Source organism: Terrapene carolina, unplaced genomic scaffold (assembly GCF_002925995.2).
Source record: "Terrapene carolina triunguis isolate 2854851 unplaced genomic scaffold, T_m_triunguis-2.0 Scaffold95, whole genome shotgun sequence".
Taxonomy (NCBI): domain Eukaryota; kingdom Metazoa; phylum Chordata; order Testudines; family Emydidae; genus Terrapene; species Terrapene triunguis.
Window position 1 is genome coordinate 21,799,323 of NW_020664446.1, and position 17,091 is coordinate 21,816,413.

Consider the following 17,091-nt stretch of genomic DNA (forward strand, 5'->3'; position numbering starts at 1 on the left):
TTGTAATCTGTCCTAGTTTCCATTTTTTATATGACTCTTTTTTATTTTTTAGATCATGCAAGATCTCGTGGTTAAGCCAAGGTGGTCTTTTGCCACATTTTCTATCTTTCCTAACCAGCGGAATAGCTTGCTTTTGGGCCCTTAATAGTGTCCCTTTGAAAAACTGCCAGCTCTCCTCAGTTGTTTTTCCCCTCAGTCTTGATTCCCATGGGACCTTACCTATCAGCTCTCTGAGCTTACCAAAATCCGCCTTCCTGAAATCCATTGTCTCTATTTTGCTGTTCTCCCTTCTACCCTTCCTTAGAATTGCAAACTCTATGATTTCATGATCACTTTCACCCAAGCTGCCTTCTACTTTCAAATTCTCAACGAGTTCCTCCCTATTTGTTAAAATCAAGTCTAGAACAGCTTCACCCCTAAACATGAATTAATGTCATTACTGTGTGGTCCTCAAGCTGCTCCAAAGATGGTAACATTGTTTCATTGGTCTTAGAGAGAAGGATGCTTGTTGCACAGTTTGTGAGCCAAAAAACGACCACCATTTAATATTGTTTGCAATTTGGCATGTGTGCAGCTGAGCAAAAAAGGTTTCTGAACACCAAATTTTCATTATCTGTTGTAAGCATCTCATTTTCAACATAAGCATTGCACTTTTAAAAGGAAATGGGGAATGACCACTAAACCTGCTGATCACAAAGAAGAAAAAAGCTGGACTTTGGGTAAACTTTGGATTCAGTCAGTTCAAGTTTAGAACAGTTTTAGTTTTTAAAACTACAGTTTTGTATCCCTCCTCTCCTTGCGTGCAGTCACTGCATAACTAGTACTAATGGTGTATGTAAGTGAGGAATGGCAATACGAAATAATTTTTTTTCTGTTTGGCTACTATGATAAGTTAAAATAATCTCTCACTCCATACAAGTCAACATTGACCATCATCCAAAAGAATTTTGAGCTCTTATCAACTTCCTCCTTCAAAATAAAGGAAAAAACATTTTTCTTATCAGTGCTGTTCTGTGTGTGAAGAATAGACTTCATAAAAGGAAAATACGAGGGATATTGCAAATAGTAATGAAGTAATCAGCTATGGTGGAAAAAACAGCAATTTCTTGTAAATATCTTTCTATGTGATAGGAATATAATGATGATGCTTATGAAGTCAATTATAGATCCTAGCAAATGAAATTGTTCAAAATTTGGTAAGTTTCAGTGGATTTAAAATGGACAACCTGAAATCTGTAAGAGAGAAGCAGCCTTTCTGTTCAAATAAACCACAGTCAAGAAACTACATGTGCTAGATTTCTTGAGGAATAAAACTTGCATGTATGTATCTGTTTAAAGCACAATATACCATTTTGGAAGAAGGGAGATTGCAGTTGAACCACATAGGAAACAACTTTTTGCATATATGTGGAATTGCCTCTTACTGAAATACTACATTGAGTTATGATTATGAATATAGGTTCCCTAAGGTAATGGATTTAAAACAAAAAACAAAAACCTTTCAATGTGGTTGGCACATGAGAGATTGTGTGCAATTTTATTATACCATTGTATTTGGTTGCAGTTAGTCTTTCTTTGCCAAAGAGTTAATGACCAAATAAATAAAAATCAGGATTACAGAGATGGCAAGTAATTAGAAGGAATTTAGTCGTCTTGCATCGTAAAACCTTCGTTCCATTGACTGCCTACAATAATATGAAAGTGACCTGCTTCTGCATATGAGTAGCTTTACTCAGATGAGCATTCTAACTCATCTGTGTAAAGTTATTTATTCACTTGTGTTTGCAGGATCAGGCCTTAATGAAAATTCTTATTTATTTGTATTATGGTAGTATCTAGATGCCTCCAATGAAGATGGGGACCTGAATGTGCTAGGCCCACTAAAAAATATAGTTAGACAGTCCCGGGCCTGAAGAACTTACAATCTAAATGGACAAGATCAACAAAGGTCAGGAATGTTACTTTATCCATTTTACCTATCCTAAGTGGCAGGTAGCTACTATTTCATAGCTCCTCTCCCATAGCTCTCTGCTAGTAGCACCTTCTTTTCGCCCAGCCCATTAGTAGGGAATGGAACTGCTTACTGGGTAGCTGCGGGGCACAGAACAAGGAAGTGCCAGCACCTTGGTTACCGATCAATCGGCCTTTGGACTTGCCTCCATGGGGAAATTATTCCAGAATAGCCATTCCACTGAAGTGTCTTTTTTGGGTTTTAGCCTAATTCACATTGGTAGTAGATAGAGCTTAATCAGTGCTGGCCCACAACATTTTGGCACCTGGGGCGGGGAGCTCAAATGATGCCCTCATGCCCCCTCACTTGGGCCAAAACTTTGAAAGGTGTCAATTCTGCCTTCTTCCTGTTCTACTCCTCTCATGGTACTGCTCTGCTACCTATCCCAATAAAGGAGAATTAACAACTTAAAATGCCTGTTCAAAAATTTTAAGTAAAACTTAACTTTCAAATGCCTGAACAGCAAATGTAACTTTTCTTGTCTGCATAGCAAACACTGGAATTTTAATCTGTTTGACTAATCAAAGTGGTGCTTTCTGTTCTTTCTTGAGGGCCTGAGTGAGGGAAGATATCAGTGTCTTAAGGGCCTAACTTGCTCCTACTACTTCAGTTGACTGCCTGTTTTCCTCAAGTGGGTTCAGGGAAGTAGCAGGAAACAGGAAGCTCCCTGAGAAGCTGGTGTTAATCAGTCCAGGCTCCTAAGGGTGCTAGAGAGGTACATAAGAAGCTCCTCCTCCTCTCTCCCTGCAGCTCCTGCTGCTTTCTGTTATTCCCTCTCACCTTTTCTCCTGCCTGCCTGTTATGTCTCTTGTGCCCCCCTTCCTCTAGCACAGCACTCCACCATCTCTGTGCATCTAGAGCAGAGAGAATACATATGCACCAGCAGCAGACACAATTTTCTACACTCTGGGTCCTAGGGGCGGCCCACCCCCCAGACTGGAACCTGAGGCGGCTGCCTCAGTTCGCCTCATGGTAAGGCCAACCCTGAGCTTAATGGGAAAATTTGAAATTCACACCCGATCTCATTCTGGAATATCTTCCACATGGAGACACACCCTTTATCTGCTGGTAGCTACACTGGTTAATCATGGTATTAGCAGGGTGCAATGAAGTAGATGGACAAAGGAAAAATGGGGAAGGGCATAGTATGGTAATTATGGCAGTTGGGAAAACAGAATGGAGAAGAGGAGGAAAACGAGGAGAGCAAGGGGGGGCACAGGAAAAAGGTGAGACTGGCAGTAGAGGCAGAGGCAGATGATTGGCAGAGGGAGTTAGGAGGAGGTGACAAAGAATGGATAGGAAAACAGTGATGTGATAGGAGAGAGAGACAGAAGAAGAAATCACCTAACGAATGATATAAGAAAACAGTGGCCCTCAGAAGGAGAGAAATGAATGTTTGAGAGAGGAGAAAACAAGAAAAGCTGCATCTTTACAGTTGTGTTTCATTTCTAAGTGTATCACAGGGAATACAAATTGACACAAGCCATGTCAATTTATGGAATGAACATGGAAATTAGTTGTGACCCTTGAGCTCCTGGCAACTTGCTAATATGGCCCTCAGTACCACAAAGGTGGTGCTTCACTGCTCAAGCTCTCTCTGCTAATAAGGCCCTTTCCCTGACCCTGTTTTTTTTTCCCCTACAGAGCCTCAGCTAAACGTGTTTACGGATAGATTTCTTTCTCCAATTTTATATCAGTAACCTAGAGTCGAGTTCAGCATGTCAGGTTTTCATTGGTTTTTGGGGAAAGGGCTGTTTTCAATAATGGCACTAGCTCTTGTTACAGCTGTGCTTAGGAGAAAGAAAGTGTATTTCTTATATAGTAGGCAGCTATAAACAATGTATATCAACTTTAATTTGCTCCTTTGGTCTATTCTGACCTGCTTATGGAAGAGGTTTCTAATCTAAAATGCACTGTGAGAAAGAGGGGTCTTTATTAATCTAGTGAAGAAGGTGCTTCAATGGATTCTGTATCAGGGAGCTGACTGTAAAGCCAGTTTGAGATGACTGTGGCAGAACATGCAGACAGTAAATACAGGTCTGGCTCCTTACCAACTATATCCCACAGCAGGGGTTCTCAAACTAGGAGTCGTGACCCCTCAAGGGGTCGTGAGCTGTCAGCCTCCACCCCCAAACCCCGCTTTGCCGCCAGCATTTATAATAGAGTTAAATATTTTAAAATGTGTTTTTAATTTATAAGGGGGATCGCACTCAGAGTCTTGCTGTGTGAAAGGGGTCACCAATACAAAAGTTTGAGAACCACTGTCGTACAGTAAGGATATTCTGTAACAAGTTGATTTAGATGAGAATGTGGTGTGGCATAACAGCAGTAGCATGCAACTGATTACAGAATAACCAAGGAAAACATGAATGAAGACCTAATTATGGACTGGATTCACTAGGTGCTATAACTTTATGCTGATTTACATCAGCTGAAGATCTGAGTTATAGATAATCAAACTGTTTCATGAAGACGTCTATACAAAAGAAAATTTTATATTGGTCATAGACTTTTAAATATTACACTTGGCAAACAGTTAGAAGAGGAGGTTATTGACCAGTAACTGGAGGTTCTTTGAGATGTGTGGTCCCTATTTGTATTCCAAACACTGGTGTGCAGGCGTGCCATGTGCCCGAGTTGGAAGGTTTTTCAGCAGCAGTGTCTGTTGACCCCCCCACAGCCTCCTGATGTCACCACATGCTCTGTGTGAGGTTATAGGAGGCTATGTGGGGCGAGACACCCTCAGTCTCCCTCTTACCCCAACGTAAGAGTCCCCGCAGCATAGGGGATGGTGGGCAGGTACTGGAATACAAATACGGACCACACATCTTCAAGAACCTCCAGTTACAGGTAACAGGTTTCAGAGTGGTAGCCATGATAGTCTGTATCAGCAAAAAGAATGAGGAGTACTTGTGGCACCTTAGAGGCTAACAAATTTATTTGGGCATAAATTTGTTAGTCTCTAAGGTGCCACAAGTGTTAGCTTATTTCTTCACTTTCCCACTTCCCTGGTCGTTCTCGCCTCTGGGACCACTTTCCCCCTGATCTGGTAAGATCCTGGGTAGTAAGTTTAGCCTGCAGTCTCTGGATCTGTTGCTCTATAGCTGCCTGCTCGTCCCTGACTACCCCCCCCCCAAAAGCCACGACCTCTCCCTCTACCTCCTCCCCTCCGGGCTGACCCACCCCTTTCCATGTTGTACTGATCCCCTGCAGTAATAACATGGACCGGCTCTCCCCCCGATGCATCTGCCTCCACACATCTGCCTGTTCCAGAAACTGGGGTTGCTGATTGGGAGCAAGTTCAGGGTGCTGCAACCTTAAATGCCCCACGAACTGAGGATTGCTCAGCTCCAACTATTTCTCCAGCAATTCCACACCCGTACCATGCTCCACACCCCCACCAGGTGCCCCTGTCTGGGGTATCACCCATGGACCATCCAGGGGATTCACCCAGCACCGTGCCCATGCCTGTATGTGATTAAGTGTATCCTGCCCTGTTTCCCCAGGGATTCGCTTCATCTTATTCAACCCCGCAGTATGAGAGTAAACTCCAAACAACTGTTTTGCCACCTGTCCAGGGATTAGAAATGGGTGTGCCAGTCCTGCCACATCGATTCCTAAGGTGCTCTGTCCCAAAAGACTATGCCATATGATCACCTGGTCCTCACAAGTTAGACCCTCCATCTCCCTGGCCACCTCCACTAGCCACAGCACAAACTGATCCCAATCCTCCTGGGGTACCTTTCCCAAACGTCCTAGTACTGCCTCCTGGTCCTTCAGGGACAAGGGGCGGATTTCTGCCTGTTCTACTACTTGTGGGGCATGGTGCCCCCCACCCTGCAACCAGGGCCACTATTCCTACCGAGTAGCCTCTCTCGCAGGGGCTGTACTTGTGGATTGCTGGCTTACAACGTCCACTGGCAGTGGTGGGTACAGTGTTTTTTCAGGGTAGGGTGGTGGAGGTGTCTCCTTCAGCTCCATTAGTGGGGCGGATGGTTTGGGGTCCCCAAGTCCATTGCTCTCATGTTTACATTGATACAATTCCTCCTCTAAGTCTCCTACTCTCCCCAGAAGTTCATCCCTCTCTCTCCAGATTGCCTCACAAGACTCCTCTGTCCGTGCAGCATCCCGTGCCTTCAAATCTGCTACCTCTACCGCTAACATGGATTTTTCTGTTAAAATCCATTGCTGAGCCACAATCGCCGCCAAATCCTTAATGTGTTGGAGGAGATCGGCTTCCCTTTTTACCAAGTATGCCATCCCAGCACACAAACCTTGTAATACCATTACCTTTTCCCTACACGCCTTTCCCTTGGGGTCTCCCAAAACCTCCCCCATCTCCTTCTCAATCTCATCCCAGGTGGACCCCTGCACCTGGTATGGGCCCTGATTCTTCCTTATCCATTTGTTCAAAAAATCTGTTACTCCAGCTTGCCAGAACCCGCAACTACCATCATGAGAGTTCGCCATACCCCCTCCAAGCAGCTGCGCGGACTGTTGGGGAGGGGGACTTACAGGCTGCCACTCACCTATCCGATGCGATGTATCTGAGTCAATGGCACCAAGATGTTAGAAAGCTTATTTCTTCACTTTCCCACTTCCCTGGTCCTTCTCGGATGAACAGAGAGCAACAATACCCGAAGTCCGAAGGTGCAAACAATTCGATGTTTATTGGTGTGAACTTCCAGCAAGTTTAAATCCAAGTTCCTTTTTCCTTATTTTTGAATCCCAACTTACTTCCTGTTTGCCCCTAATTTATATAGTAATATTCACAGCTATACCTTAACCAATCATTCTACTGAAATTTACCTAACCAATCCTAACATATTGTAACATGATTAGCTAACCAATTATATCCCACCACCTTAATTAGTTTACACCCAGCAAAATTAATTATACAGCAGACAGATACAATCACAGAACCAGACAAAGACCATGCAAATAAACATACAAAACAACACAGAAGCGAGGATTTCACAACTACATCTATAAAGACATAAGGGTTTCCCAGCTGTGTCTATTAATAAGTGAGTTCTTACCAGACAGAAAACTATCAAACTAAATTTCCTTTTACATCGTCTAGGCTCTTCCCTTTTTCTGGAGGCAATAGATCGTATCACCTTTCTAACAGCCCCAGATTGCCTTATTTCAGTATGACTAAACAGGGCCTCAGACTGTCACAGTGAGACAAGGCCCTTACACAGATTCTTTCTTTTATACCTCTATACTAGCTAAATAATAATCATATACCTAAATTCTTAAGTATAGGCTTTACAGACAGGCTTGAATATCTATATCCTAACAACAAGTACTCCTTGTTCTTTTTGCAGTTACTGGTAAGTAACCACCTCTTCTTCTTTGAGTGATGGTACCTCTATGTATTTCAAATGCGGGTGAGTATGGCGTAATGATCAGTTTGGAGGTGGGTGCGAGGACATAATGCGGAAAGCCTGCTGTAGGACAACGTGTCTTATATTGGCTTCTGTGGCCGCCCACTGGTCGATGGCATAGTGTGCTGTGAAAGTGTGGACAGCGCGCCATGTTGCCACACGGCAGCTCTTGTGCCAAGGGACATCTGCCAGGGAGACGCAGATAGTCGCATGCACCCGCATGGAGTGTGCCGTGATTCTGCCAGGTGGCATTGTGTGCATAGCATTCTGTAATGCACTTCGAGATCCAGTTGGATATGTTCTGCGAGGAGAGGGCTTGCCCTCTCAACCATTCCATTGTGCCTACAAAGAGGTGTGGGGAGGCGTGACAGACGCGAGTCCTATCCAAGTAGAAGGCCAGTGCCCTGCAGATGTCCAGGGAGTGCAGCGTCCTGTCCACGGGAGTGGCATGCTGTTTTGGATGGAAGACTGGGAGATAGATGGACTGGTTGAGCTAAAACTCGGAGATGAACTTTGGGAGGAACTTAGAATGAAGGCGCAAAGAGACTTTCTCTTTATGGAAAACTGTATATTGGGGGTGGTGGGGGAAAGAAAGCAGGTCAGCCATCATGGCTACTAGTTTGCTGACCCACCAGGCGGAGGACTTTCATGAATAGATGGGCATTTGCATGTGGTCAGGAGTTCGAATGGAGGCCGGGTGAGGGCAGACAACATGAGGTTGAGATGCCAGAAGGGAGTGGGGGTAAGGACTGTCGGGAAGCAGTTTGTTAGGCCCCTCAGAAACCAGGTACCAGTAAGATGGGTAAATATATTGACTGGCCGTCTGTAGCAGTGTGCCGACTCACCCCTGCGGTGCCTCCTGCTGGTTGTCCAGGGAATTAGCTCACCAGCTGTCAGAGTGCCCTCTGCTGGTCGCCATCCCACTTGCCGCTGGCCTCGTGTCCCTCCCGTAAAATCCAGTCATCATAGGCAAGGGAGGTTCTGGACCTGCTGCCTTCCCAGTACCCTTTTAGGCCTTGCTATCAGGCCGCAGCCTGGGAGGTCACCAGGCCTGAGCTCCCTAGCTCAGCTTGCCCCTTTCCCAGCACTGCTTCACCCTCAGTAGTGAGTTTCCCTCTAGCTCTGGAGGGAGATGGCCCTTTATAGGGCCAGCTGTGGCCTAATTGGGGCGTGGCCCAGCTGTGGCTGCTTCCCCAATCAGCCGTCCCCAGCCACAGCCCTCTTCAGGGCTGCTTTTAACCCCTTCTATTTTAGGAGCGGGGTAGCCACCCTGCTACACCATCCATGGGAGGGAAGGAGGGAGGAAGGTGCTGAGTGCCACGAGGTGGACGTGGATTGAGCTGAGCATGAGGCCTGAGTCCTTGAGCTCCAGGAGATAGTCTAGGATCATGGGTACAGAGACAGTGGGGGGGGGGGAGGGACGCTGGTGGTGCACCCAGGAGGTGAAGTGCTTCAATTTTGTGGCATAGCATGCCCTCATAGACTCCCACCTACTGTGTATAAGAATACAGCGCAGGCCTGGCCACCGCTTCCCGCAGCCCCCATTGGCCTGGAGCAGTGAACCAATGGGGAGCTGCAATTGGCCGAACCTGCAGATGCGTCAGGTAAACAAACCACCCGGCCCGCCAGGGGGCTTACCCTGGTGGGTCGCGTGCCAAAAGTTGCCGATCCCTGCATTAGCCCCATCCAAAAATCAGACCGTCAGTTGGAGTGGGCCCAGGTTGGCAAACTCTACTGTGGTCCTGTGAGAGAAGGTCCAGCCTGTTGGGGAGGTTGATCAGTTGAGTAGCTTGGGGAATCAGAACTGTCAAAGCCAGCACAGGGCTATCAGGATGACCCTCGCCTGATCTTGGCAGGTCCTGCGGAGGGACTGGGGGAAGAGAGTACAGAAGGTTGCCATGCCATAGAAGAAGGAGGGCACCGCCCTTGGAGTCTTGACCCCTGTCCCTCACTGGAGAATTAGAGGGGGAATTTGCAAAGAGATCCCTGGGGGTGCCCCAGGCCTGGCAGATGGTGCAGCGCACGGGGTCATGGAGCTCCCACTCGTGGTTGAGGTACCAAGCTCTGCTTAGTGCGTCCACCAGGGAGTTCTGTGTCATCAGGAGGTATGCCACATGGGGCACAATGTTGTGGCAGAGACAACAGTTCCAGAGGTGGATGGCCTCCATGCAAAGTGACCGGAATCTAGTGCCACCCTGTCTGTTTTTGTATGCCATGGTGGTGGTGGTGTCTGAGAAGACCTAAGTGTGTCGGTTGCGGAGAAGAGGCAGGTGGACCGCATGCAGCTCCATGCTTCCCTGGGAGTCCACCTCCCCTGTGCATTGCGGACTTCATGAGGGCCAGGAGGGTGGCAAAGCAGTATGTTGGAAGGCAGTCTAGGCAGGCTCCGAGGAAGTGGATTGTCTGCGTTGGGACGAGCACGAATTACTCCATGTTGACACAGATGCCCAGTGGGGCAAGAAGCAAGCGGAGGGCTGAGACCACTGTCGTCACCTCGGCAAAGGACAGAGACTTCAAAAGCCAGTAACCAGATAGGGGAATCCAAAGTGCCCCCCCCTTGGCAGAGGTGAGCTGCTATGACTGCAAAGACGTTGGTGAAGATCCTGAGGGCTGTGGCGATGCCGAATAGAAAGACGCTGAATTGATAGTGGTTGTCGCCCACACAGAAGCAGAGGAACTTGTGGTGGGCCAACTGGATGTTAATATGGAAATATACGTCTTTCACGTTGAGGACTGTGAACCATGCCCTCTGGGAGAGGGAGGGAATGATGGAAGCGAGCTTCATCATACGGAACTTGCTCTTTACGATGAAAGTATTGAGTAAGCAGAGATCGAGGATAGGGCGAAGGCCCCCATCCTTCTTCGGGATGAGAAAGTATAGGGAGTAGAAGCCCGTGCCAATGAAGGTGATGGGCATAGGTTTGATAGTATCCTTCTTGAGGAGAATGTCCGCCTTGTGTTGAAGGAGCATGTCGTGGACAGAGCTCCCTGGAGAGAGCCCGGGAAAGTGGGGGCCCGGTGAGGTGGGAAGGTAAGAAACTCTATCAAATAGCCATGTTGCATGATCTCCACTACGCATCGATCCATGGTCATCTTGCCCCAGTGGTGGGCAAATATGGCAAGATGGCCTGCAAAGGTGGCCCGGGGGCTGCAGGCAATGAAGTGGGGGGTTCACAGCTCTCGACCATCGCGCCAATATCGGGCCTTTTGCTGGTGGCAAGGCGTGGTTGTGGAGGTGGCCGATGGCAGTGGGTGCTGGGAGCAGGGGCGCTTGCGGGCCAGCTCCTGGTATTTAGTGTAGGTAGGTTGGTATGGAGGGTATGGGCTCTGCTGGAACTCCAGCTTAGATTGTTGGCAGCGGGGGTGTAGATCCCAAGGGATTGAAGGGCCGCTTGAGAATCCTTCAATGAATGCAAGGCCTCGTTAGTCTTTGTGGAGAGCAGCTTGTCCTTGTCAAAAGGGAGATCTGGGATGGTGGACTGGACCAACCTGGGAAAGCTGGAGAACTGGAGACACACTTCACATCGCATCTCTACCCCTGTGGCCAGGGAGTGGGAGGACATGTCCATCGCATCCACCGCGGCCTGGAGGCTGACTTTGGCCATCATGCAGCCCTCATCCACAGGGCTTGGAACCACTGGTGCTTGTCGTGCGGGATGTCCTCCAAGAACTCCATCAGCTCGGTATAATTGTTGAAAGCACACTTCATTAGCAGAGCTTGGTAGTTAGAATGCGGAACTGAAAGGCCGCAGAGGAGTAGAGTTTGCAACCCATGAGGTCCAGGCATTTTGCCACCTTATCCAGGGGGGTGGAAGAGGAGGAGCGCTGGTGTGCCCGTTCCATGGCCATGTGGGGGTGGGAAAACAGAAAGTCAGCCTCCTTAGCTGGCACAAAGTATCTGCCTTCCGACTTGTTGGGTGTGGGGATGCAGGATGCCAGCAAGTGCCACACTGCTCATGCGGGTTGTAGAATGGCATTGTGAATGGGCAGAGCTACAAGCATCAGACCTGCGCCTGGAGAATGTCCATTGGCTAGTCTGGTTGGTCTTGGACCTTTTCAAGGGGCACACGCACTCCAGGGCCACCCTCTGTAGCAGATCCTGGTAATGGTGGTGATCATCAGGAGGGAAGAGGGTCGGTGGGATGAGGGCCTTGTCCAGAGAGGAGGAGGCTGCCATCAGTACTGCTGGTGTTGGATCAAGCGCTGGGTCCTCTTCCTGGTCCAAGACTATGGGAGCTAGCGGAGGGGCTGAGGGCTGGTATTAGGCCACCGATGGTGGGTATGGGCGGCAGTAAGGATCCCACATGGGCCAGTGGTGCCATAAGGCTGGGTCTTGATGGCACTGTGGGCCCCACGGGTACAGGTACCATCCAGGCGGGCCTGGAGCATAGGGGGCCAGAAAGGGTGGGCAAGCCTGGGAGTCCGCACTATGCTGGGAGACCAGGGAGAAGGACAGCTCTTCTGCTGAGAAGCCCTCTGAGTCTGAAGAAGCTTCCGGCAGTTGCAAAGCCACTGGTGCGGGTGGTACCGTGACCGGCAGGGGCAGGTTGCAACTGAGGAGAGGCAGCTCATCCGCCGGTGAAGGGGGCTGGGGAGCCGAAAGAAGCAGTGAGGGCGGGTACAGCAGCTTGAGGTGGGACGTGGGGATCAGCAGATCCATCCAGCCCAGTGTCCTGGGCACATCCCGCTGTCTGCTGCTCTGAGGAGGGGTATGCAGAGCAGAACCCAGAGAGTCCTGCCACGGCTGTGTGGCACACGCTGGCAGGCTGTTGGGATCTTTGGTCCTTGTGGGAACCAGCAATTCCAGCGGCTCTTGCTTCTGCTTTGCCTTGCCCCCTGCCTTAGGGGATGAGCCTGAGGGGTTGTTACATGAAGTCTAACCCAGCCGAACCTGGCTTGGGGAGGAAACATGGTGAGGACAGCGGTCCATGATGCAGACCTGCTGCAGTGTTCACGAGAGCGCTTGGGACTCTCCTTCTTATGTCTTGGTGGTGCCAATGGAATTGGGTGTGAAGCTGAGGGTGGGACGCTCACCGCCAGTGATGGGCGATGCACTGTCGGCATCTCCGGTCAGGGATTGGACTCCACATGAGGTCAGAGCACTTCCACCATGAGGAACTTGCGGAGGTGCTGAAGTTGAGTGTCACAGGTCCTTGACAGGAAGGACTTGCAGATATTAATCCCATTTCACAAATGAGGAAACTGAGGTACAGAGTGGCTTAGTGTCTTGTCCAAAGTCGTACAAAAAACAAACCTGGAAAACCTCTTGTGCTATGTCTTCATTGCAGAGTTAAATCAGGATCTTACTCAGGTGTTGCCCTTGTTCCCTTTCTGTTCACATACAGAACTTTCTATCATTCAAGTTTGGTGGTGCTTCAGCCTGAGCTAACTGGCTTATCTGGGGCTGCAGGCTAAAACTCAAGTGAAGCTTTCACCTGGGCTAGTAACCTGGCCACTTTGCAGTGAGGACAAAGGCTAAATCACTCGAGTGCTAATACTTTTCCAGTGCCCTCCCACAATTCCTTGTGTATCAGCGCAGAGGGACAGAAAAATTCTTCCACAATTCACCAGGAAAGAATCAGAGTGGTTCAGTTAACCGCAGCACAAAGAACTATCAAAGGATATGTCCTGAGAAGTCCTAACACTATATATAGGTGAGTACAGCACCAGGGAGCACACAGTAATTCATCTGGAGATTTGCAGTGTGGCTGCACACATGCAGGCTAGGCTAACCTGGATGGTGATCATGCGAATTAACTCTGCAGCAAAGAGGTACCTTTGATTCTCAGGCTTGCACTTCAGCAACATGACCATCTCCTCTCACATGAGTAATGGTAAAAAGGATCTTTACTTATAGGAAGGAGCAGCAATAATAGTGGTCACCTGGCCAACATTCCCTTGTTTAAAGTCCCTTTCATCAACACATATAACGAAGAAAGGGAAACCAGTTACAACACAGAGGATAACTCCACTGCAAATTTTAGTGTTGACATGTATGCTAAACTGAAAAATACCCTTGATGTTTACCCAGTTACAGAAAGGTTCCATGGTAAAGTTCCCACCTGTACTATACATTGCAACCATGTACTAACTTGGTCTTTTAATTGGCTGAAGTACAAGGAATAGTTAAGGCCAAATCCTCATTCAGAATAATCAGAACAGTTCCATTTACTTAACTGGAGCTACACCACTTTACACAAGCTCAGGAGCTAAACCATAATGACTGCTGTCTGGCTATCCACTCACTACACTATCAATCACACAGGAAATGCTGCGGGAGAACCCATATATGAAAAGTGATAAAACATTTTATTCTGATTTATTATATGCTGTTATTCCTGCTGCAGTCTGTAGCCTGACATCACTATCTGTAAATATAAGAAAGAAAGAAAATGTAGATTTACCTGAGCAAGCCTAAGAGATGGGTTAGCTGGCAGTGGTCGTGCAGGTACAGTTTGAGGACAGGGTAGCTGGTGAAGGGGTGGTAGGACTCGCTGTGGTGTTTTTGACCGCTGTAAATCAGATGTCTTTACAGAGTTACTGATGTCAATAGTCTGATATGGTAGCAATCTTCTCGGACCATCTCTCTATAGAGCCATAAAATAATAAAATTGGTAGTTTTAAAAAATCCCAATGAATATTATGGATACAAACAATATTGTTTGAAACACTGTAATCTTCCTTGTTCTGCACTTGCTTTGCCCTTCTTTCCCTCCCTGCTTTACCGTACCCCTAAACTCCTTTTCTGTAGCCAGAGAACAAGCAATTAACAACTTCCAGAAGCCTATTCAAACACTAATCCTTGGCTGTTCAGAAGGTAGTGCTTCTGTCTGAGATGGCTGGCTGTATCCCAGAGACTAACTGTATTTCCTTTCAACATTGAGTCTCCATCTGTTTGGAACTTGGAAGCCAAAGTGCATTTTGGACCCACTTTTTCTGCTCTTGTTTAACTAGTTCATAGTTTTATATAATTTTAATACTTAATGATAATAAGTGTCATAATTACTTCAAACATACAGGAAATGTATATCAAATTCTAATAATGATACTTTGACTGTTTAAGAACCCACCTGATGTATGTTTAAATTTTGTGGCTTTATGACTAGATTTTTACTGAGAGTTGTGGTATGAACATGATTAGGCTCAAATGAACTGGAAGGCCTTGCTGGACTCACAGACCTGCAATACAAGTATACACTTATTGAATGCAACTTTGTTCTTACAGCTTTACTTTTTTCACAGTATCGTTCTCAGAATAACACTTTGAAAGGGCTTTCTTATTTTTGCTCTCTATGGAAAACAAGGAAATGTAAAAATTATCTAAAAATCTTGCAAGAATAAAAATAAATATTGATTTTTTTGAAGCCACTAGTCTGTTAAATTAGCTCTTGCAATCTGTGGAAATGCAGTTTTATAGCACCCAAGAGACTGTTCTAATGAGTCTAGCATTTAAGTAGTAATGACCTCAAATACGGAAGTTTTAGCTCACTTGACTGAGTTTAGATAAAAGGCCAAGCCAGATAATGAAAATATTTCAAGCAACCCAAAATCAAGGCAAAGTTTCCTTTACTTTTTAATTGCTTATCACAGAAAGCATAATAAAAAGGCATATAGTCAAACCCCATTTTATTTACTGACGTCAATGAAGTTGAAGTGAAGAAAAAACACTTCTGAAAAACTCATCTTAATTAAAGAATGAATCCACTTTTAGTAAATGTCTCATATATGCACCACAAGTACTGAGAAATGTAATGAGTACAGTCAGTTTCTATTGAAGTTTATTAAAATGAGTGGGTAGTTAAGAAAAATTATCATACCTTAGTTTCTCTATTGTTGTCTTTTTATTTGTAAATAGCAGTCTAATCAAAGTCTTCCTTTTGAGATACATGATTAAACCAGCAACAATAAGGCACAGAATGGTTACGAGTATTCCTATGGTTAAACTTCTATTATCTGAAATAAAACACATTTTTTGACTTGTGATGGAGTCAGTTATGATGAAATCTGTCTGATATCAAGAGTAGGATATTGCTGGCTAGGCCTGCTTTCTAGCAACATACAAAATGCAATTAGTAAATAATATATTAGGGAATTAATAAGGTAGTATTTCTGCTATGATTATGCTTGAACTTAATTCTCACATCATTTGTTTCTGTCAACTCCAAAAACAAAATGGTTAAATACAAGCTGATAGACTCATTCCTCAACTGTATAAATATCCAAAGCAGAAAACTGGAAAAAAAATACAGAGGGGTGCACTAAAAGAGGGAAGAGGCAATTAAATATCAACTCTTAGTGATACAAATACTAAAAACTTTGATAGTTTCTTTGTTAGCTTCAATTTGAGATACTACACAAAACTCAACAGCTGATAGCAAAATGGTTGTGTCTCGGTTTACCAAAGTTTTCTCCACTTGAAATGGATATTAGTGAAAGTGTAAAAATCAGTTGTCTTATGGTGGAAAAACATAATGTTTACCATTTAAGGGTCAAATTAAGTAACAAGACCGCTCATGGTTGTATTTATTTAAGACACTACAGAATGGCAATTTCTTTACCAGGTTTCACTGTATTCCAGTGGCCCATTTCGCAGTGTTATTTGGATTGTATTACTCTGGATTTTACAGTCCAAATGTCAGCCTTTTACATTACAGGTTGGTAACTGCTGTGACAATGGTTATGCTCCTTGAGCTCAGTAACAACAGATGGAATGGAATAATGGGTGGCCTTTGCTCTAAATACAGTAATATGCAGTAATGAATAATGCTGGCAGCTTCTGCTCTTCCAAAACCAGAAAATAATCTAATCAAAGATTCCATCCAACCCAATCCAGAGCAAACCCTGCCAGGAGCGCGCGCTCTCTCTCTCTCTTTTATACCAACAGGGAGCTCCAGCTCAAGCTTCTCTGCTAACTGCAGCTGTGGCAGTATGGCAGGGGGAGTGGGAAGGTCTCAAGCCCTTAGGGTTTTATACGTCAAAGCCAACATCTTAATCTCAATTTGGAAATCAAGGAGCAAGCCATGTAAGAATATGGTATCATGTGCTTGTGATGAGACACACCATTTAACGTGCAGGCTGCTGCCTTCTACACTGCCTTAGGTTTCCAGCATGATTTAAAGTGCAGTTTTGTGCAGAGCACATTGCAATAGTCTAATCTAAAGGTAACAAAGACATGAATTAATCATGCCCGCAAGGTTTGCATCTAAACCCCCCCCCCAAAAAACCAGTCACAATCTTGTGGTCAGGAAGAGATGGAAAAAAACTCTGGCAGACAGGTCTGCTATATGATCATCTACCAGCAGCTGGAGATGCAATAATACTCCAGAACTACAAACTCTAACAATATATGGAATTTCTCACCCTCAGTAAAAGGTACAGTTATAATGCTTACAATGGCAACCTATCAGCGTTATCTCAGTCTTATCCTGATTGCATTTCAGCCAGCTAGATCTTCAACATACCCCAACCTCAACTAGACATTGCCCAATGCAATTGACAGCATTGACTGACAGCGACATAGAGCACTTTAGCTCAGAGTAACAGTAATAAATCTCTTTCCAGTACTAAAAGCTAAATAAAATTAGTAAACCGAGTATAGGCAATTACATGTAATTTATCTTTACATAATGATTCTGTTAAATATTTAGTGCTGCTATTTAATAAAGCTATAGTGTGCTGAGTACACGGATT

General features: G+C 45.8%; 1 protein-coding gene across 1 annotated transcript in view; it reads right to left on the bottom strand.

Moving 5' to 3' along the window:
• Nucleotides 1-17,091, bottom strand: part of ADAM12 (ADAM metallopeptidase domain 12) — a 322,093-nt gene that overhangs the window by 7,680 nt on the left and 297,322 nt on the right. Inside the window, exons 19-21 of the mRNA XM_024210612.3 lie at nucleotides 15,219-15,354; nucleotides 14,472-14,580; nucleotides 13,806-13,988 (exon numbers count right to left, since the gene is read on the bottom strand). Coding sequence (XP_024066380.2) covers nucleotides 13,806-13,988; nucleotides 14,472-14,580; nucleotides 15,219-15,354 — 428 coding nt within the window. The remainder of the gene's footprint in view (nucleotides 1-13,805; nucleotides 13,989-14,471; nucleotides 14,581-15,218; nucleotides 15,355-17,091) is intronic.